Source organism: Lates calcarifer, linkage group LG6 (genome assembly GCF_001640805.2).
Source record: "Lates calcarifer isolate ASB-BC8 linkage group LG6, TLL_Latcal_v3, whole genome shotgun sequence".
NCBI lineage: Eukaryota > Metazoa > Chordata > Actinopteri > Centropomidae > Lates > Lates calcarifer.
This window is the reverse complement of record NC_066838.1, coordinates 13,770,792-13,792,817: the sequence shown is the minus strand read 5'-3', so window position 1 is coordinate 13,792,817 and position 22,026 is coordinate 13,770,792. Positions and strand designations below refer to the sequence as shown.

Sequence of the window (22,026 nt, the reverse complement as noted above, 5' to 3'; positions counted from 1 at the left end):
GCACCTGCACATTTTATATATATATATATATATATATATATATATATATATATATATATATATATAGATAGATAGATAGATAGGTATAGATATAATAATATAGGCATGAATAGATATAATGTGTTAGTGGTCCCCTGTCCAATAAAACCCACATGAACCACAGTGAAAAAGTTTTATTTAAAAAATGACAAATTCAAAATCAAACCAAGTTAAAAGTTTTAATAGCTGTAGGGGTTTCTCTATGAGGGAGACAAAAGACCTGCATCATGGCACAGACAACAAACATTTACTGAGAAGAGGTTGTTTAATTCACAAAAAATAAAAAAATAAAGGACTGCATGGACATTGTTGAACATGAGTTACAAACTGGTCCCGAATGTGACTTGATATATTGAATGACCTTCAGCTAAAAGTTTTCTAAATACTTAGAAATCCAAACTTAGCAGCAATAGTTCTTTAGACTCAGTAAGCCACCACTTAGTTTTTCTTCAATGTTTTGGATTAAAAATAATGGAATGACAAAAGAACACAAAATAGTTGTAAATATTTCTTTGCTTCATAGATCTATGTTCAGAGTAGTTCTGATAAAACAAAAATCTTTTCTACATTAGCAGTGCATGGAAAAAAAAATTCCAGTCAGAGGTCAAGCCCACCAAATCTGAGTAGCACTTCACTATCCCTTCCAGTGAAATCTAAGGCATTTCTGTGAAGTTTCGTTTTCTCCTGGAAATGAATGAACTGTTTCATTGATTAAAAGAAGTAAACAGCTTCAATTACTCAGAAAAAGAAGAGAACGAGTTAACAAACAGGACTAGAAAGAACACACAAAATGTAACCATAACAAAAGAAATGCAGTTGGATGGAACTGTGAATTACATCTAACAAAACTCTATAGTGTCCATATTAAAAAAAAAAAAGGTTGGATAGACAAGTGGGCAACACCCCCCTTCATACATATTAAAGCACACCTGCCATATTGTTTTTTTTTCTTTATATTTCCCACAGTCATATTAACCACATTTTGGTATGAAAGAGTTCCCTTTTAATGCAACAATTAATGAACCAAAGATGAATAAGTGTCAGTCAGAAAACAACAAACTCTAAATGTATGTATAATGAAAGCCAGAATGTGAAGTCATATTGTGAGGTGATCCACTGTCATAGTGTGAGGTGTCTCTTGGATATCTGTAGTATTGCATTTATAATGATAATAAATTAATTGCATAGATCATCAGACCTTGGGCAAGTTTTCCGAACATTGGACGGAAGAGTTAAAGGATGTGGACACAGTACCAGCTGTGAACAGCCATGAGACCTACTGTAGTTGGTTATTGCCTGTGAACCTTGTACACAAACTGAATCTACATTGCTCTGGCAGGATGAGGTAAGTCAAGGTTTTGAACATATATGTTTTTCTCTTAACATTGTTCCCAACTGCTTGGGGCACAATTCTGTAACAATGTATCTGAACCCTAGCATACATAATTCATCCACGAACAGGAGTCATGTTCATAAAGTGCCAACATTTGTGACACAGACAGAACTGAAATGTCTCAAAAAAAAAAGAAAAAAATTAAAGCCTCTTTGACATCAACACTGAAACTAATTTCTCACTATTTAGCACACAACACACTATCAAAAATAAAATCAAAGTTTCTTTGAAAAATAGGATCAATCTTAAAAGTATTAAAACTGAATTTGAAAAAAGAAACATAAGAAAACCTTTAAATAAGAAATGTAAAAAAAAACCAAAAAAAACGCAAGAGTGAAAAACAGAAATGCAGAAGCAGATGCAAACACACAGCAACGGCCAGTATTAAAGCATCGGTCTACTGGCCTTAATAATCCATCTTGATGGTGTTTTCTGAAGATATAACAGGCAGAGCCACGCTTTACCATTTGATTTCCATCTCTATGTAATAAGAACTTCAAACTCTTAATAACAATATCTCAAAGTTTTGCTTCAGAAAATACATTTTTGGGACTTAGTTGAGATTCAGCTTCCCCCTTGGGGGACACAAGGAAAAAACATAAATCGTTCAGACAATTTGGTTTAATGTTGTTATTAAAATAACTGAAGCATTACTACACTGATAGAAGAGAATCAAAAGAAAGCCCAAATAAATTTAAATCTCTTATTTACAGGCAGCTCTGTATGAGATGTGATCCCTGTTAAGCAACTTTGGATTTCATCAAGTGGAGCAGCTCAAAGTGAATCAATATCTAGAACATTTTTGATAATAATCTCTGGAATGCTTTCAATCTATTTTAGCTCTTTTAAAGAAGTCTTCTCTGCGAAATCTGACATTAATGACCATCATCTCAAAATTTTGTCTCCTTTTGTTAGTCCTCTGATTGTCTGAAGCTTTTGTCGAGATTGTTGGAACTATAAATTATTTGAGAGTCAAGTGCCAAAAAGAAGTGAGACCACTTCAGGTAAGGTTTCATACCCAGAAAAAAAAAAAGAAAACTTGTTGCCACTTCGAGAGAAGCTAATCCAAGTCAGCACCATATCATGTCTAAAATGTGAGTCATCAGCTTTTTGAATGTTGTTTTTGAGCCTTCTATATTCAAATATTTGCACCAATCGATCAAACCAGGACACATGAAGCTATAAAAACACACTGAAAACAAAAGAATTATGTACAAAAAGGCAGGTTCAAAGCCTGAAAGTATCAGACTAGAGAATATAAGAGAAGTAAAACCAGCACATCTTAGAAAAGGTCAAAACAAAGCATGACTCAAAATAAAACATGGTGTTGAAATGTTCTTTTCCTGGGATTCATTCTAGCCCCCGGAGTAGTATTACAAAAGAATAAAAATGATAATCAAATAAACCTTTTAAAACGTGTCGTGTGTAGTGTGTGTGTGTGTGTGTGTGTGTGAGAGAGAGAGAGACCGTTATCAAAATAGACACTCCTTGCTCTGTTCTTCCATTTCCCATTGCCTGCCATCCTCCAGCTTTGCTTGTTTGGAGTAAAAGAGTTTGTTTTAAAATATGAGTTTGTAGAAAATATGTTTTTTTTCCTTTCCTTTTTTTTTTTTTTTTTTTGTCCTTTCTGTGTAACAGTCCGTGTTCCTCCCGAGCATCTGGTGCCGAGTACGTGCAGAGTCATTGTGGTGTGTTTCAGCACCTGCGCCCATCGAGAGTCACCCCGGCTATAGAGGAAGGATCTGATGCAGAGGTGACAAGATCAACCAATTAGAAACAACAGCTACCCCGTCTCCTTTTGCAGTCACACCATATCAGGAGAAAAAAATGTCTTGAAATTAAGACACAAGCACACACAGACACAAACACTAGCAGTGATCAAAACCCACCTCTTCACTTGTTATGCTGGTAGGAGTAGGTTGTATGTTCTGTGGGTGTCTCTATGGCAACAGGTTGTTGGACGGCACTTTCCTGAGAGAGGGAGGCAGCAGCGATTAAATCCACGAGTGATTGTCTCACATACCATTTTAGTATTACACTGTTCTAGTGAGAGAAAACAGAGGTCATTACCTCAACTGACATGTTGGTGGCAGGCACTTGGGTGTACTGGGGGATGTAGGTCCCCTGCATAGATGTGTTTGCAGGCATATACTGGAGGAGAATGGAAATAATAAGTTCATTAGACGTGACAGCTACATTACTAATAATGCTGTCAAATAAAGCTGCATGAGGCAAGATTTATACGTTGTATTACAACGACTTTCATCAGCCTAAATTACAAAAGGGAGCTGGAGTTCAAGAAGAAGGCCCCACCCAATTCATCATGAGGAATTCACCTAATTTGCCTGAATAAAATTCAACTTATCTCCACCCAAAGTATCTGGCAGAGCCTAAAAGGCAGTGAGTGAACACAGGGGAAAAACTAAGGTCATTGCTTCTCTCATCCGTTTGGTATCGTCTTGTATAACACAATCACGAACTGGCCAGTTTGGTAGACAGTTGCTCCCAGCTGTCATTTGGCGCCACCAATGTTTCATGCAGCTTTGGCAATTAAATATCCATGATGGCTGAATGCTAAACGTTCTACACTCCACTCACTGTGCCACTGCTTCCCATGGAGAGGTGGCTGAGCTGCTGTGTCAGGGGCCCTATCATTGAGGTCGGCTGGATGGACATGGTGTGGTCCATTCCTGGCGTCAGGACTGCTCCCTGTGGAAAAACACACAGTGCTGTTAGAACCTGGTATTAAGACAAAGAGACTGTTAGAGACAAACAGTCATGACAAAGCATTGATGGCGGTCTGACAGGATGTGACAGCAGCAGAATGTTAAAAGATTTCGGTTGCAACAAAAACAGGAAGGAAAGCCAACACTCACTGTGGGTGGCATGATGTACGACTGGTGATGTATCCAGGATGGGTTGTGTACCTGAAGGAACAAGAAAGACAAGTCCAGCAGGTTAACATTAGACAATATGAATAGGTTCAATCAATAAAGAAAATATACAAGCAATTAATGGGTGACAATAAAAGAATTTATAGGTATGTGACAGCAGGCCTGGGCTTGTCTGTCAGTTTAACGTCTTAACTATCTAACACCCTTTGACCCTTTGAAAGTTTAAAAATACCCCAGTACCTGGTAGGTGGACACGGGTGAATGCATGTACGGGGAGAGGGAGGTTGGTCCAATCATCCGGTTGGGGGCAATGCTGTACGGGGAGGAGTAGAACCTGCAGAATGAGATGCAAAGTCATTAGTCACCATAGCAAGAGCCCTCTCTCTCTGAATATGCAATATACACGGGTTTGTCAGAGTAGAATTACTGACCCGTTCTGTAAGGCTGTAGTGGGGTCATAGGTAAGGGTCATTCCTCCCTGGAGGTAAAATAGAAAGGAGCACGTCATTGTGAGGCTGATCGATGTACTATATCATAAACCTTGAGCAACATTGCATAATAAGTAAAACAGTCTAAAACAGCAGACATCAGGCATGACAAGAAATAATAGAACTCACAGTCTCCCCGTCTCTGGTCCAGGGCCGGCCGTTCTGCAGATATTTTCCTTGGCTCTGGCGTTTCTTCTGGCCTCCATCAGCAAATTTGCACAACAAGGGTTCTGACGGCACTGGGCCAGGGATTTTCAAAATAAGAAAATATAATGTCATATGAAAGACAATATTCAGTTTCACGACTGTAAAACTCTTTGGATCAAATTATTTCCTTGGGCTGGTTAATTGTTTAATAGATGCAAGTAATTCAAACAAGATGTCTGCTCAAAGACAGCCAACACAGAATAAAAACCTCACCTGGAACTCCAGGTGGAGTCTTGATATATTTTCCATTGAAATGTTGGATGATGGCCTCACATTTCTCTGTTGACTCCATCCTATAGGAAAAAGTAATGCCAAGTGTCTATTTAAAAAAAACACTGTGTTTATCATTAGCAGATGACAGACATCATGCTGTATGTTAACATTTACCGTTTTTTTTTTTTTTACCTAGATTGGCCACCAGGGGGCTCACTCACCATGATTAATACTTTTAAAAAATTAAAGTTAATCTGGAACTTTAGTATGGACTAACATTTTAGAATATTTCTTTGTGTAACTGGATATTTTCTTCAAAGCACATGAGGCTACACCATCACAAATCATCTTTCCATCAGTTGTACTGATACATATGACTGAATAACCAATCCTTGCACCTGGCAAAGCCCACTCCTCGGCTGGTCCCATTGGCGTCACGGAGGATGCGTGTGGAAATAGCCTGGCTGAAGGGTTTCAGCATGTTCTCCAGCTCCTGCTCGTCCATTGACAGCGGCAGGTTGGAGATGTACAGGTTGGTGGGATCCTGCTCCTGTTGCTGAATGCAGAGAAGCCAAGAGAGGATTTAAGAATGAGGATGTGGAGCAGACAGTCACAACTGTATCGTGATGACAGGATCGCCCTCCAGAAATTAAAAGCCACACAAAAGCTGCCGGCGATAGCATGAGGGAATTTACGTGATCTTTTAACAGGAAGCACGCAACATGTCTGATATTTAGGTGGAGGACATCAGACAGCTAAAATAACAGTCTGAGAGAAGGCGTAGAGGGCTTTAAGTTTAAGGCGGATTTCATTTTGGCCTCGTTGAGAGAGTGAGTTGCATGGATGAGTTCTAAGGGGAAAACAGATATCCAGAGATGGTGAAGATAGTAGTCTGGCTGGACTTCAGCTGAACTTCTCTCTTATTTTACCCCTCTCTCTCTCTCTCTCTCTCTCTCTCTCTCTCTCTCTCTCTCTCTCTCTCTCTCTCTCTCTCTCTGTCCCCTCTACTTTTATTCATCCAACTCACTTTTTCCCTCTTCACACTCTTCTCTTGTTCTCTATCACTCCTATGTTATTACCAACAGGGTAAAAGACAGGCCCATTGTGTGAGACTAGCCTCTTAAGAGGATGAAAGCACAGGATCTGGGTAATGTGATATCAAAGCATAATTACATTTCAAATGGCTCTCCATCCATGGATGATCTAAAATGATTATGTACTCTCGCTCGGGCGCAGAATCACAGCAGAGACATTTTGGACAAAGACCTTTGGAAATAATCTGGAGAACATCTAAAGCATTGTGCTATCATCTCCCCACAAGGCAAACATTATCATCCTGTTTCCTAGGTCATGGTAATAATATGTCGTTCGCATTCGAGCAGTTATATTCATGTGGTAATCCTGACCTTGAATGCAGGCACAGAGGCCGGCTCTGTCGGCTTGCATAAATCAGACAAATTGTGCAGCTTTTCCCAAATCTGCATTTGAAATTATTTAAAAAAAAAAAAAAAAACAACCACAAAGAACTTGTGAAAGTGCCACAGTTTCATGGTATGCTTTTCAGCTATTTTATAGGCTTTTTTTCTCTTTTCTTTGCCTCCTGCTCAAACAAATTTAATTTGACCAAGAGTATCTTGTAAGATAACCAATCTGTATCACCCTCTAACCATTATGCATATTCATCATCTCAGAGTACAGATGTGATTAAAAACCTGTAAATGCAGTGTGAATTAATTTCCATGCCATGAATAATGCATGTGCAATGGCTGCGACCTGCGGTGAAGGTGATTTCTGCTTCACCTCCCTCCCACCTCTTCCTCCCTCACGAGCAGCGCAAGCTGACGACGAAGCTCGAACCCATGAGAGCGAGGAGAGAAAGACCTGCTGTGGATTTCGACCGCGAATGAGTCAGTGTGAGTCACAGAGAAATCTGACGCAAGCATAAGCCTTGTTGTAAAACCAGGAGTGAAGGGGTGAGTGAAATCAAGTTATTTTGTGAGCAAGAAGCCGTATGAATGTCAGTGATCCAGCTTAACGAGAGATCAGCTTTCCCAGGGTGTTGGCGGCGTGCGTGTGCGCGTGTGTGCACTCACTCGCGAGTGTGTCATAATCCGGCTGAGGCGAGGCTGGTGAAGTGCATGCGAGATTGTCAAGTGTGCTCTGTGTGTGTGTGTGCGTGTGTGTGTGTGTGTGTGTTGACAGGGCGGGTGGCTGGGCACAGGGCCCTGCTGACTGGGGAGCTGCTCAGACACTGAGTCAGATGCCACCAGGGAGAACAGACAGGTCCTTTGTGCAGGGAGCTCAGAGACCAGGCCCTGGGACACGTTCCCCCAGCACCGTCACCACTACGGAGCATGACACACACATACACATGTACACGCTATACCTGTGTGCATCCTAGCACTCTTGTTTGTGCACACACATATTCTACAGTGCATTAATACCCATAAATACACACCCATATGCACATGCAGTGCACCACCCAGGACACTCAACCTTTTTGCTGCAAGGATAATAATTCATCATTTAATTTCTAATTAATAATTCATCCTTTGACTTTTTGCTGAGTCACTGTGAAAATATTCTAATAATAGTTTGTTTTTGTTTTTTTTTTTCATGTGCTGAAGATTTAACTCTGACCAACAATCTGAATTAAGCTGACACTGAGTTGCAAGAAACAAATCCACCAAATACTGACATCTCAAGCGGGGGGTTCTTACCTTGGCCATCTGAGCCTGCACTCCACCTGCCTTCAGCGCTGTCACTGCCTTCTGAGCTGAGGCTGGGCTGTCAAAGTCAACAAAGCCATAACCTGCAGGTACAGAGACATACAGCAAGACATACAAGTTATGACAATGTGATATGCATACATGGACACAGGTGTGTAATTTGAACTCGTGAAGTGCTCCTATGTGAATCTAAAGAGACGGCCAGCTACATCTGAACCTTGCTTCCCCGCGGAGGACAGATGTAGAGTTATACAACACGTTTACACACCCAGTAAGTAGGTATAGTGTGAAGCTTAACACACAGCAAACATTTGGCAACCAAAAACAAACAGCACTGCTGAGAAGAGTGTATCCACAATGTGTTGTAACCTTAAAACTGAAATCTGTAACTTTCCATACAAACTACAGCAGAGATGACAAACTATCTAGTGTCATGTTTGTGACGTTATTTCACCTCTCTGTTGTTGATATGCAGTGAAAACTGACAAGATATGGCGTTAGTGAAAACATCCTGTCCTGAGGATGTTAATCTAAGTGGACTGGAGAGTCCCAATCCAAGAATACTGAACATAATGGAATATCGAGTGCATCTCAAACCATTGTAAATGAATTGTTTTTCCTGTTTACAATCTGCCATACAGGCTGTTAAAATGAATTATAGTAATGTAAAAATGTTATGAGTTATGAATATGGATTTCACATCTTCAATTTCAGATTCAGATTTATTGACTCAAGACCATGGTCGCATGATATGGAGTCTAAAGAAAAGATGCAATAAATCATAACAGAATAATGGCATCTAACAGGAATGAAGTACAACATAAATTATCTAAACAAAGGTACAACATTCTTCAAGAAGACATCCAATATACAAATATTTTTTGGTTTATCAGTTACAGTTACTTTCAACCTACTGTTGTATTTACACCTCACCTTTGCACTTGTTAGTAGTCTTGTCCAGAATGGCCTTGGTGGACACGATTTTCCCATACCTGAAAAACAGTGAGGTTTACACTCAAGGATCGTCTTTGCACCGTATACTGAACATAATGACTTTTACATTTGATATTGGCATTGCAACATTGCTGCGGCAATGAGGTTTCTCTCTCAACTTAACACACCCTGAGAGATTGTGCTCCATGATGACTGAATTACCATTCACCTGACAGACTCAGTGCAATGACAGTGAATACAATTACACCATCTGATAATAAATGATGTGCATGGGTAAATCTTTCGAGGAAAGGTGGGACATAAATTAAAAGAAGTAAGAGTAATGTCTTATGGGGTTCTGCATGCTAGAAAGAACTATAGGTTTTCTATATCTTATTCATTCCAGCTCACACACAGACATCAATAGGGATCATACCTCAAGGGGGATCCAACAAGATGTGAAACATAAATAAATGTCTCTGCTGCATTTTCAGATTGCTTCAAAATGAACTATCAATATGAAAATGCATTATCTACACAGCTGGCCAGCTATAGATACTGCAGATGCACAGGAGGATAGTGCCTGACTTGGGCAAATGCTTCTGTGCGGCAGAGTGTCTATCAGTTCCCATCTCTCCAGGCATGTGCATGCAGTGTAATCTGATATGCCTCTCCTTGGCTGTCCTGTCCAATGCTGGCTCCCAGCCATACTCCCATTCTACTAACCAGCTTCTCTCTAGGCAGTGTTAAAGCCTCCACTGGGTCTTAGTGCCCCTCACAACGCAATCCACCACTGCCACATTTATATGGGCTACAAGAGTCACTCTCAAAATACATTTTTATTAATAAGGATTAGGCAATGACATGCCAAAAGTGTAATGTGACAGCTAATCTGCTGGATTACTCTGAATTGGAAATGAAATAGTTTCTTTTAAATTACTTTAGAATCACTTTCACCGAAATGGCTTAAGGTCAGCTGTGAAGATGATTATGTTTTAATGTGAATATCCAAGAATTCTAAATTATTGATTTGGATATTACAACAGTAGACTAGACTATGTTGGGAATATACACATAAATATTGTATTGTATCATACGTATAGTATATAAGCATTGAATACACAGTATGTTCAGATTTTACTTGAATTATGTCCATCTAAGCTCAAGACTAAACAAAGAAAGGAGACCAGACAATCACTGGTTGATGTTCACCTTATGTGACTTTTAGAAACAACTTAAGGATTTTAACATTTATCAGATTTCTTGTTCATCCTAATTTTTAGGATGTGTGTATACCCATTTATACAGACACTGTAATATGTTACGATCATTTATCCTATTAAATTCTATGCAAATTCAATCTATCCAGTGTTAACTGAAGATTTGCTATATCATGTATTACTGTTTCATGGTGCATTGCTGATTCTAAACCATAAGGTGCAACCAACTGGACTGGAGGGATACACCAACACTGTCTTCCTATATTTCATCAGCATGACCAATTTGGGCACACAGAAACCTAACCAGTCTCCTACTTCACATTACGACCAGTATTTAAGCTGTGAGCTCTGCTTGCTGCTCTTAGCCATTTACTGAACTGTGCTCTGAGGTCTTGGACTACATGATGCAGAATGAAACGAGGGGCTTTAGACTCAGCCATGTGTGAGAAAGAGAGAGAGCATGGCGTACAGAGACCAGCCCAACATCCATCCGTGGTCAACCACCAGAGAAGGACCAGGGCAAGAACCAGAGCGGGACCCACAGAGACAACTGCAGGGGCTGGAGATGGAGAACCAACCAACCCCCATCCCCTCCTCTCATCCCTCACTTCCCTACACAGTACATATCAGAGAGTGAGCGTACAACTCTCGGTGTGGGGGAGGGGAGCTTTGGGAGTTCTGTGTCCTGATAGTATGCACACATTAACTGTTCAAACTGTATTTAAGTATGTAAAATTCCCTCCATGACTTGTCATCCTGCTGTTTTACATCCTTATCTACAAGTATTTTCCTTATTAACTATTACGGGAGTGGATACAGTATCCTCTCTTCAGTCTAGTTTAACTAAGAATTACATTGGCTTTAATGTGCTCTGCTAAAAGGCAAATTTCATGCAGTGATTTAATCTGCTCTGTAAAAGCAGAAATATGAGAACTACCCCCACAGAACACCACCTGACACACAAACCCTGAACTCCATTCACTCCACTCCCCCTCTGATTCTCTCCATCCACCCCCCACCTCCCCCTCTTCATGCCATTGCCCTTGTTTGTCTTTCCCTTTCCCCTGGGCTCGCCGTTTCCTGTAGGGTTGGGCAGCCTCATGTGAGCCATATCTTCCAGACAGCTGTAAAATAGCAGGCCTCTCCCTCCCTCTCTCCCTTATTCAATCTCTTTAGAGCCCCCTTTCCCTCCATTTCTCTCACTCTTCTCCTCTGCTCTTCTGGTTCTCATCACCAGGCTCCGGAATTCAATTAAGTAAACCCAGATCGTTCATCTCAGCCCTATTTGTTTTGATGTCTCCCACTGAAGACCTAACAAACATATCAGATGGATTGGATGATGCTGTTGTTTGATGTCAGAGTACATGCTGCCCACAACAGAGTTTGCAAAGACTCACACTCACACTGTTGAGCAACATAGTGCAGTATTTATAGTGCAGAATGGGACTTTGAATGATGGGATGGCATAGTCTCATTGTGATCATACTGTAGGATGAAGACTGAAGCACAGACAAGCCATAATTCATGTAGGTAAAAAGTCAAAAGAAGGAGCAAGAGCAGACATACAGAGAGAATCAGCATAAGAGAGGGAGACTAAACATTCTGTATGTAGTTGTTGGAAAGTCTGTGCTTAGCTGTGCCAAACTGAAAGGTCTTACTTTGCAGCCCAAGTGATTGTTAGTTTTTCCATATGGCCACTAAATGATGGGCCTTAAAAACATGTAACCCTCTCTGTTGCTTCTAAGGTGTGCTTTAGCATTCGTGTGCAGTTCAAGTGTAGGGGACCATCCATCTACTGTATTTGCCCATGTAGTAAAGCAATCTATTCAGTCTTTCAGCCTGCCAGCCAGCCATCTATCCATCCACTCATCACTCTCTTCTATCTTAATCAACTCTGTTCCTCTAACCTGCTTCATGCTCTCAGTGGGGCAGCCAGAGGGAGATTTATAGGGTGTCTAAGCAGACGCTGAAGCAATTGGTTTTTGGGTGACTTACGGCTGACAGAGTTTGACCAGATCTTGGTCTGTGGTTCCAGGGTGGAGGCCACGGATGTACAGGTTCGTTTTGCTCAGCTGCTCTCCCCCACTACTGCTGTTGCCGCTGCCACTGCCGTTGCTGATGGTGGTGGTGGTGTTGCTGTTGTTGTTGTTGTTGGGGCTTGGAGGAGCCATCTGATGGTTGGAGGGGGACACATACGTCTGCTGCAGAACAAAGAAAGGCTAGAGTCAGACTTTGGGATGGTAAAGTGCAGCATTTAAATGGATTTATAGGCTAATGTAGAAACTAATTGGATATGAAGCAAGCACAGCTGGTTAATGGTTAACTGACTGACTTGCTCAAACTACAGGCTTATGAGGAGAAAATCAATTTAGGACACAATTAGCCAGAACATGAGCAACAGTGGCTGATTAGCCTAATGACATAGTGTCAAACATATCCAAATGGGGTCACTGAGTCAGAGCCAGGATATCGATAACAATTTCAATGCTTCATCTGACTCGATGGAGATGGCATGAAAAGATAAAAAAAATATAACCCAATATTGTCACATGAACCGCGTACTGTAAATAGGTGAAATAATATTATGTAACTTATACCTCAAAACATAAATATGACAAAGAACACTATGTAAGACTACAGCATCTATGCTAAATGAACAAAAATGTGCATATACTAATAATGAAGGGTTGTAAAAAATTGTTAAACATATATATATTCCTGTGGCCTGTTTTTTGCTCTTATTTTGCATATGAAACAAAGAAATAAAGTTTTTTTTTTTTTTTAAAAAAAAGGTCATAATAATGTCAGAGTGGTGTGCTTTTTATGGGCTCTGAATGTGCAGTAATTTATTTTACAAAATCAAGCCAAACCAAGATCTATAACTGGCAGGCTGCACAGATACTTTAAATATTTTGTCTCTAGCCTCTACAAGAACCCAACAGTGATTTACTTTCTCCAATACATCCTGCTTGACTGGGAAATGAATGAACATTGGCTCTGCAAGTCAGTGTTTCACTACTTGTTTGTGCAAAAAAAGACTGGTGATGTTTTTTGAAAACAGATAATCCAGTAGTTAATACTATAAGACTAAATGTTGACTGGTGTACTGACCTTACCTTATCTAGTTTAACACTGTTGCCAGTAAACGTGTTTAACATGCATTAGTGAAGGTTGGGGCTTAGAATCATTGTTTGACCTCTGTGTCTTTACATCTGATACACAATGTACACTGATTATCATGGAGCTCTATTACAGGTTGCCTATGAATCATAATAACCAATATACCTGTTGCTTAGACCATAAATGTTGAAAACTGACCTTAATTATTCTATATTTTCAGAATGCCAATTAAAATGACCTGATTTTGAATAGTACTGAAACTCAAAGGAATGCTACTTTTGGCAGAGATGTAAACTGTAAAAAAAAGAAAAAAGAAAAAAAAGATAGCATATATGGGAATTGAGCCGTCGTACAAATCCAAAAACAAAGGGTATAATATCAAATCTGGCTGGGATTAATGTGGCTGAGTTCCATTCTGCTACATGAGTGGCTTTTGTGCTGTGGGTTGAAAGTGAAAGGGTTTTTATGAACAGTTTCCAATCACAACTGCGCAGAGGGAGATCTGTGGATTATCAACAGCAACCAGGACATTATTTCTGGGGAGAAACTTTTACATTTGTTATTCTGAATTTAAGTTTTCAGTGCTTTGAGCAGCACAAACCAAAATCTATTTGCTGCTATTGTCTTGGGGAGTTGGCAGAAATCTCAAAACTCAAACTATCTGCATGATTAGATACCACAAGTTTTTAGCACTAATATAGTAATTTCTATGAAGATTTGTGCACATAACTGGAACTGGAACACATAACTTTAATTATATGTTTTCAATGTTTGTATTTTTGAGACATCTGTTAATATTACAGACCATGGTTTGAAACTGAATTCTAAAATGAATTTGTAAGGAAGTAAAATGCCAGATAAGTTTGGTCTTGGTGTGGCCTCTTTCAGTGCTGGAGCAGGAGGAACTGTTTGATTTGTTATGGTCAGCAGGCCCGGCCCCAGGGAACAATGGGGTGGCTTGTTGGACACCACAAGGTCAGCGCTGGACCACCAGCTTGTTAGCAGAGAAGGAGCCGTCAAAAGACTGCTGGAATCAAGCTAATTATGACCTCTCTATTTCTCTCTGCTGCAGCTATGTTCAAACCATCTACTACAAGTTTAATTCAGATTCTGGAAACACAAATCTATGTCTAAAGTCTAAAGGTTCAAATTGTAGTTCAGAATGTGATAAACAGGATTTTAAAATCTATAAAAATATATTTGGGAATTTATTTTATAGTAAATTTTTTTGCAGTATTGCAAAACTTAGTAAGGAACTACAAGGCTGATCTGAAAAAAATCAGGGCGGGAAAAAAGGAAAAAATCTACCAATCACATGCACTCCCACAAACCACAACCAATCAACTAAAAGAGATCCAACTATGCACATTTTCATTGGGAGCAAATGATGTCAGTCAGCACAGCACAACAAAGTTCAACAACTAACATAGCTGTTGTTTTTTAAACACAGTGTATTAATGTTCTCCCCAATCTAACATTAAAGTTACTGTTAAAAACAGCGTTCAACATTAAGTGTACTACTGAAACATGTCTATCTGTCTATAACATAGCTGAGAAAAAAGCTACCTCTTGAGTCAAACTGGGAGCATTCACACTTTTTAAAAGTACTATCAATATATCAAGATTACCTTAAGATGTAGGCCAAGCATGTCTGAAATATTAACATTATTCTCCAAAATACAAAGCCAGTTCTATCTCACAGCAAAACCCTGAATCCAGTAATATGTGTTCTCTTACCTGAGGCCTCTTAGTACGAATACTTGTACAATGCTGTGCAGACGCTCTCGGGCACTTAAGCTATATACTTTCTTATCCATAATGCACTATAATCAGAAAGGCATCTGATCTGTCCCAAATTCATTCTACATCATGATGACAGCAACCCCAAACATATAACCAGAGTCATAAAGAACTGTCTTCAGCCACAAGGCGCCCTGAATCAGATGGTCTGGCCCCCACAGAGCCTTGATCTCAACATCATAGTCTGGGATTACATGAAGAAACAGAAAACAATGGGAAAGCCTAAATCCACAGAAGAACTGGGATTGCTTGGGACAACCTAACTTGAAAAACTCTGTTTTAAAGGCAAAGGGTGGTCACACCAAATATTCATATAACACTACACTTTTTATGAGGTAAGTTAATAAAAAAAATAATAAAATAAAAAAACTGTTCATGGCATTATATTTGAAAGCATCCACACTTTACTTTTACAGCCTACAGTACTGTATGTGTAAGTAGCATGTGGAGTAGGAACTCCAGTGATTCATCTGAATGCATTTTTGTATCCACTTCTACCACTATCCACTTCCCAGCTGCCATATGTTTTCCAAAGTGTTTTGGAATCAGCCTTCAGAGCTTAACTCCCTGTCTTTTTAGTCAAGCTGAGAAAATCACAGTGACTCACAGAGCCCATTCATCTTGGCCGTCTTCTCTAATCTCCCTCTCTTCTTTAGCATCAATAGTACACTGTTTGTTTTTCCACAATCACAGCCTCTTCCTGTGCTTTCCCTTGCTGTCACTGTAGGCGGCCTGCACAGACTATCAGGAGGGATGCACCTGCAGAAGCCTGGGGAGATAGAATCTGACGGGAGACCGAGTCCGGGCCCGAGCCTGGCTAGTGAGGCCTGGCTAATTGGGATCTGAGCTTGTTAGTGGAAAGTGCTAATCCCTCTCATGTGCTCTCTAGTCAGAAGGTAGTGTCTCATTAAGGCCGCTCTGCTAGGCTCCTTCTGAGAAAAGGATGGCAGAGAGTCAGCTCCATACCTACTCCCCATCTGCCCCAGTGCCCAGGGCTGACTCCAGGTGTTTTGCCACCCGTATAAGGTAATGACTAATGTGCTGGTGCAAACACAGGCAAACATGTTGGGAAGGTCAGAAAGTATAACGCAACTCTTAAATGTGCATGATTGGCAATCACAAATTAAATTTTACAGCTTGTAAGATCCTATCCCATGCCCAAAGCCTGACCTCCTGACATGTTACTGATTTCCTTCCTGCTTGTTACTCGGTCCACAGCTGCCCACATATCTGTTTACACTACTCCTTACATGCATCACAGTGTCATCAATGAACATTCTTTACATTCCTTTGACATACACAAATGTTTGTGTTTCCCTCCTTCTCCTTGAAGTAGATAGGGGTTGGAGGGGGAGTGTTCTGTGGGAACTGGGCTTCATTACAAAACAAGATAAACTCTGAGAAATAAAGGCAATACCCCTGTGTGCACTTAAAACATATACTAACTTACTACTGATATACGAGCATTGGATTAAAAAACATGTAAAAACTTAATCCTATGTGCCTACGAACAGTTGATGCTCAGTTGCTTTCAGCCACTCCACAGAGAGGAGCCAGAAATGTACACAGTTCTCATATCCCCATTAATATGAGAGGACGCAGTTATAGTTGCAGAAAGATAAATCAGTTCTATGTGTTATTATTATAGTTGTGCAAGAAGCATAACCGCAGCGAGTGGCCTACAGCGCAGTGCAGAGAGAGAGGGAGCGTGCTCCAGGCAGCAGCTGAAGACTGATTAGGTGATTACAGTTGGAGGGAGAAGAGGTGAAGCCTGTAGGGAGCGCAGGTGACTCAAGGACTTTCATCCAGGAGAGAACAATGAGTGCTAAGTGAGGGAGGATGTACGCCTTTAAATATCCAGAAACAGTAAAGATATGAGCCCAACTGTCCGACACTTGAACGCTACTTCTCTCTGGCAACACAAACCTTTTGTGCAACTGATGCTGAGGCTGCTTACAAACATAATTTGTGCATCCCATTTAGTTCTATTATTTAATTATCTTTATCCCACCAGAAGCATATAGTTGCCTTCAAAGTCGTTAGGATAAATGTCAAATATACTAAAATCTTCAGTTAGTTCCCAAAGACATGTATTGATGTATTGCTGTATTGTATATATAATGTATTGATATATTTTGCATATCTGTATTTTGTATTTTATCACCATACAGTAGCATTTCAGTAAACTGTCAAAATCTTTATCTCTTCATCACTAAAAGTTATTATTTATGCTATACAACAAGTATATGTTTATGAATACATGACCTATCTTGAATGAGAGAGAAAATCTTGAATGTGGGGTCCTACCTGCTTGGCTAAAGAAACCTTACAAGGCTCCGTGGAAAAGATCATAGTGTTACACACACTGACACAATCACTTGCAGGCAACAAAAAAAGCAGCGAAGGATGGGACGAGCCAAATGAGAAAAGTGATGGAAATCCTTGGCGTCCTGTAGCTAAAAGGTGAGACTTCTCACTGTCCTTCTCCTGCACTCAATCCAGTTTAAATAAAAAAATTATTTAAAAAAACAGGAAAAAAAATCTTGGACATTTTTAAAAAAGGCTGCTTTCAACAGGTATTAAACACGCTGAGGAGCGCAGAAGGTAAATTCTCAGGACAAGGGATTCATCATCTGGGAGGAATGCTCAGCCTCTCTTCTCCATGTGAAGTGACAGACAAGAAATCAAGGTATGTGAAACACAGGGGAGAGAGAAAAAAAGACTGGGGGCAGTTAATCGAAAGCAGAGGATTGGGGGGGGGGAGTTGTCTCTTAATCCTTTTCTTTTCTCCGCCCTTTTTCTCATAGTAAAAGACAGAGACCAGAGGGTTACCACTTGACACTGGATTTAAGTCTTCCCTCTGTGTGACTTTGGCGCTCGAACAATGCAAAATGTGTAAAATTTACAAAACAAAACAAAACAAAAAAAATAAGTGCTTGCATGTCTTCTTTCAAGGAAAAGATTCGAGTTTGCTCAGAGCCCCTCTTGACATGAGCACATTGTCTGAATCCAGAATTCCAGGAATTCCAGGTCATTAATCTGAGCAATCTGAATTCCTGCCAGCCGTGAGGCAGGGAAGGGAATAAAGCAAGGGAAGGACAGAGGTGTTTGATTTCAGCTTTGTTGAAACATTATTCAAGAAATGCTGAGAGTCAGGCATAAACATACTTCATATGCCATTCCTGTCGCAATTTAGCTGCAACATTTTTTTAGACACAAGCTGGGATGAAATCTTGATAGTTGATGTAATTTTTCAGCAGCATTCAAAATACTAGACATGACAAACAGGCTTGCAAAGATATCTAATCTCTAATGTTATCATTTCTATATGTCCCAGACTTTATAGAGCCTGCACAGAAAAACTGGTTACCCCATGAATTATTCATATGAGAGGACAAACTAATCAATGCTGGACCATATGTACTGTTCCCATATATCACATATGGCCACATGAAGTATATCAATTCTACATTAGACTTATTACATGGGCTCTTTTTCACAGCGCCATGCAAACCCTCTCAGTCAGTCAGTCAGTCATCATTAGCAGGACTGAAGGGGTGGGGCATATCTGAACGCGTAAAAGAGGAAAAAAAAAAACTTCGCTAACTTGTGGTTAATTCAATGAAAACATTACTTAAGCGAAGACGCGGTTGATTCAACGCCCACACATTCGTGTAAAAGTAGAACATAAATAGCTTTTGTTCGCTTGTTTGGAGCCTTACGAGCATCTACGGCCAATTTGAAAGCTGTACTGTGTGTGCTGGCCGGGGTATAGGAAGAGAACAGCGACCGTATCGGAACAAACGAAAGCAAACTGTGGTAGTAATCTACGGGCAACAATGTAACGGGGCCCGGTGTTAGTTTGTAACAGTGTAACAGCAACAACAACAACAAAAAGCCGACAGCAAATGTTGCAACGGCAAGTAAAGAGAGTTTGAACGTCGACTGTGATCCACTTTCAAGGACACTGCAGCTTAAACAGCCGAGCAGCTTTTAACTAGAGAGGCAGAGCTCGGAACAACGCCGCATCGAGAAATTAAATTACTCCGTAATTCGGCGAGAGGAGGGAGACAGAAGTAAGGGCTGGGGTGTTGTTAAATACCTTCTTGTTGTTTTTGCCGGTGTATCCGTTGTATGGGTTGATTCCTGTCCTTGGCGGCACAGAGAGCAGCATTTTTACACGGCGCTGTGTCCGGAGGAGCGGAGAGAGCGGAGAGCCAAGGCAGTCAGCTGACGTCAGCCAGGGAAATTCAGCCAGGAACAGCGGTAGTGATTGGAGTCGCTCCTCCAGCACTCTGATGTGCCACACACACACACACACACACACACACACCACTGGCTGTGTTGTGTTTTATCTGACTTTATTTACAGGTTTCAAGCACAAGACCCCACAAGCATATCATCCAACTGCTAAATGTAAACACAGGCAGTAAATACCTAAAAATATTTTTCTATAGCTTTCTCCATACCAGTGTTCATAACTGATATAGGCGTTTAAAAGCTGATTCCAGTATTTGCACCAGAGCCAGAGGTGGAAATTGTGTGTTTTTTTAAAAAGACTTTTTAGCAGCTGGTTTTAGTATCAAACTAAATGAGCTTCAGGTCATTCACCAGAAGTGAGAAGGAATAGCCTGTGACGCTACTACTATTTCCTGAGTGGGAAGTAGACATGACTCACCATGACCTGGAATAACTTTTACCTTTACAAACATTGGTTTTTGCGCAATTATGAAATAACTTTTTGTCCCAGAACCCGCCCTGAAGCAGTTAAAGGCATGTTATCTAAATCAGTGGGTAGCTAAAAATATCTAGACCAGCATAGATGCAGCACAGTGTTCATTTCCTCAGTGTGATGAAATGATAAAATGTTCAAAATAAAATAGTTCAATAAACTATTGTGCGTGTTTTATTGAATCTTTTATAAAGGATAATTCAGGGTGTTTTCAGCCAGTCCCTTATGTTTTTGCCATCTTTTCATTACATGTTAAAACTTCATTTCTGTGTTGACTGTAGAGATTCATGTAGTTTCAAGTCTTTTGGAGTGTCAGCTTTCATGCATACACACAAGTCCAGTTCCAAAATGTGATTACAATCCCTCCAGTTTAAGCTAAAACAAAAGCACCTGAAACTAAATCTCACTCCAAGAAGGCGGTGGCTGACCCTTGGTCACCTGAATCCAACAGGAAAATTTTGCCAAATCATTTTACACTAGTAACTCTAACGTCACATCTATATCTTCTAATCTTGACCACTTTTGTTAATTGTAACATCAGTTATTGGTTAAATATGGCACAGAAATACTTATATAAATTCTTAAATGAATACTCATATACTTACTATTTTACAGACAAAACGAGGAATGATTAAAGATCTGATTATCTGACTGCAGCTTGCACTGTTATTCTCCTTTACATTGAGACCACTTTGTTAAACAAAGCAGATGTAACCCCTGAGGGTGGGAAAGCTTTGAAACAGTATGTAGACCATCATGGCGCACTAAACAAATGACATTTATCCATAGTTGTTTAAGGTTGGCTAACCATTACTTACGGAATAACAGGGAAGCTTTATGAGACAGATTGCTGCCATTAAATAAAGGATAAATTAATAGATAAATAGGCAAATTAAATGTTCTAAACACTTATGTATGTGATCACAGAGGAATCCATCAGTACATTTAAGTTGGGCTGATATCTGTCATTGTAATCTAATCATCAGAAAACCAAGGCATTTTGTCTTTGCTGTGCTAACTTCAATAAGAGACAATAGTTACATTTATTACATTGTGTTACTTTTGCAGTAATAGTGTACATTAGTAAATGAATCTGTATGAGGACAATACAACTATTGTTAGTGAAAAGTAATACTTCCCTGGAAATATGGTCAGAGTGTGATATAAGTGGAATAATAATACCACGCTTCATGTTCTTGGATATGATCCAAATTTAACAGTAACTCCTGATAAATAAGATAGCTGTCTGTATGTCATGCTTTTAGATGTGTGTTTTTTTTTTTTTTCATATGAACAAAAAAAAGTGTTTGTATCAACAGAAGTTGCTTGGCAGCTAAAATCCCCTGGCACTTTTGCTCTGTCTTGCGCACCCTGACTGATTAGCCCACAAGTATGTAGAAAACATATGCAATTGTTCACTCAGCCATACAGTGTGTTTTTTTCAATCCATAGCATTTACATAATACATCTACATCTGCAAAATTCAGCGTCACAGAAAGACAGGCCTATATACTTGTGTTGATCTACATGCACAAGGGATTTCATCCTGATTTCATCATGACGGTCTAGTCAGACAGACGGGAGAGGCCAAGATGAATTCATAATCTCTATCTCTCTCTCTCTCTCTCCCACACACACATATGCACACAATGTCAAAACTTGATGCATTGGCTGCATTTGCATAAAAATAACATTATTCTGTGTTGCCATCATTCTTGCCAGCTAGATATTGATGCCCACCCCCCCCACCCCTACTGGACCGTTCAGTTTTCAAACCACAATTAGGTCACCCAGAGTCGTTCACTCCCCTGTTTCGATCTATGCAATGTTTTGATATGCGTGTGCAAGTGTTCAGCCAGATGGGCTGTGAGTTCCACAGAGCTCAAGGACAGTTTGGGGAGTGATTCAGTCAGCAGAGGGCCCGAGCCAGCCAACACACACTGCAAATTCACCAGTGACGGGAATAGTGGGACCTGTTGGGAGCTGTGGGTTTTTGGATAGGGTTTCCTCCACTAAGGGACAGACAAGAAAAAATCTGATGTGATTGTAACTGTATACTACAATAGAATTTTGTTTATCAAACACTTTAATCTAGTATAATCTACAGCTGAATTGTGTTTCCTGGCAGAACAACCAGAGCATCACATAAAATAACACCTGCATATCTACAAATCTGAGAATCCAGTGAAAAATGTCATGGTGAACTTAGTGTTGGAGCAGGACTCTTACTGGTGGGTTGTATGGGAGGAGGGGCTGCA

The 22,026-nt window shown here is 40.1% G+C and overlaps 1 protein-coding gene across 1 annotated transcript; it reads right to left on the bottom strand.

Moving 5' to 3' along the window:
• Positions 1 to 158: 158 nt before the first annotated feature.
• On the bottom strand, positions 159 to 19,343 carry LOC108876506 (RNA-binding motif, single-stranded-interacting protein 2). Its single transcript, XM_018666060.2, has 14 exons — positions 19,139 to 19,343; positions 12,112 to 12,317; positions 8,897 to 8,955; positions 7,955 to 8,046; positions 5,633 to 5,790; positions 5,235 to 5,314; positions 4,944 to 5,053; positions 4,758 to 4,804; positions 4,567 to 4,660; positions 4,309 to 4,359; positions 4,031 to 4,141; positions 3,503 to 3,583; positions 3,322 to 3,403; positions 159 to 3,174 (listed from the first exon to the last, which is right to left on the bottom strand). Exons 1-13 carry the CDS (start codon positions 19,208 to 19,210, stop codon positions 3,326 to 3,328), a joined length of 1,239 nt encoding a protein of 412 aa, XP_018521576.1. The 5' UTR covers positions 19,211 to 19,343; the 3' UTR covers positions 159 to 3,174; positions 3,322 to 3,325.
• Positions 19,344 to 22,026: the final 2,683 nt, after the last annotated feature.

Excerpts from the sequence above, each read along its gene's own strand:
- LOC108876506 (XM_018666060.2), bottom strand. The coding sequence starts at position 19,210 with ATGCTGCTCTCTGTGCCGCCAAGGACAGGAATCAACCCATACAACGGA. Across the intron at positions 4,805-4,943 it reads GGACCAGAGACGGGGAGACT|GGAGGAATGACCCTTACCTA; the intron begins GTGAGTTCTATT and ends TTTTACCTCCAG. Across the intron at positions 4,142-4,308 it reads CGTACATCATGCCACCCACA|GGAGCAGTCCTGACGCCAGG; the intron begins GTGAGTGTTGGC and ends GTTTTTCCACAG.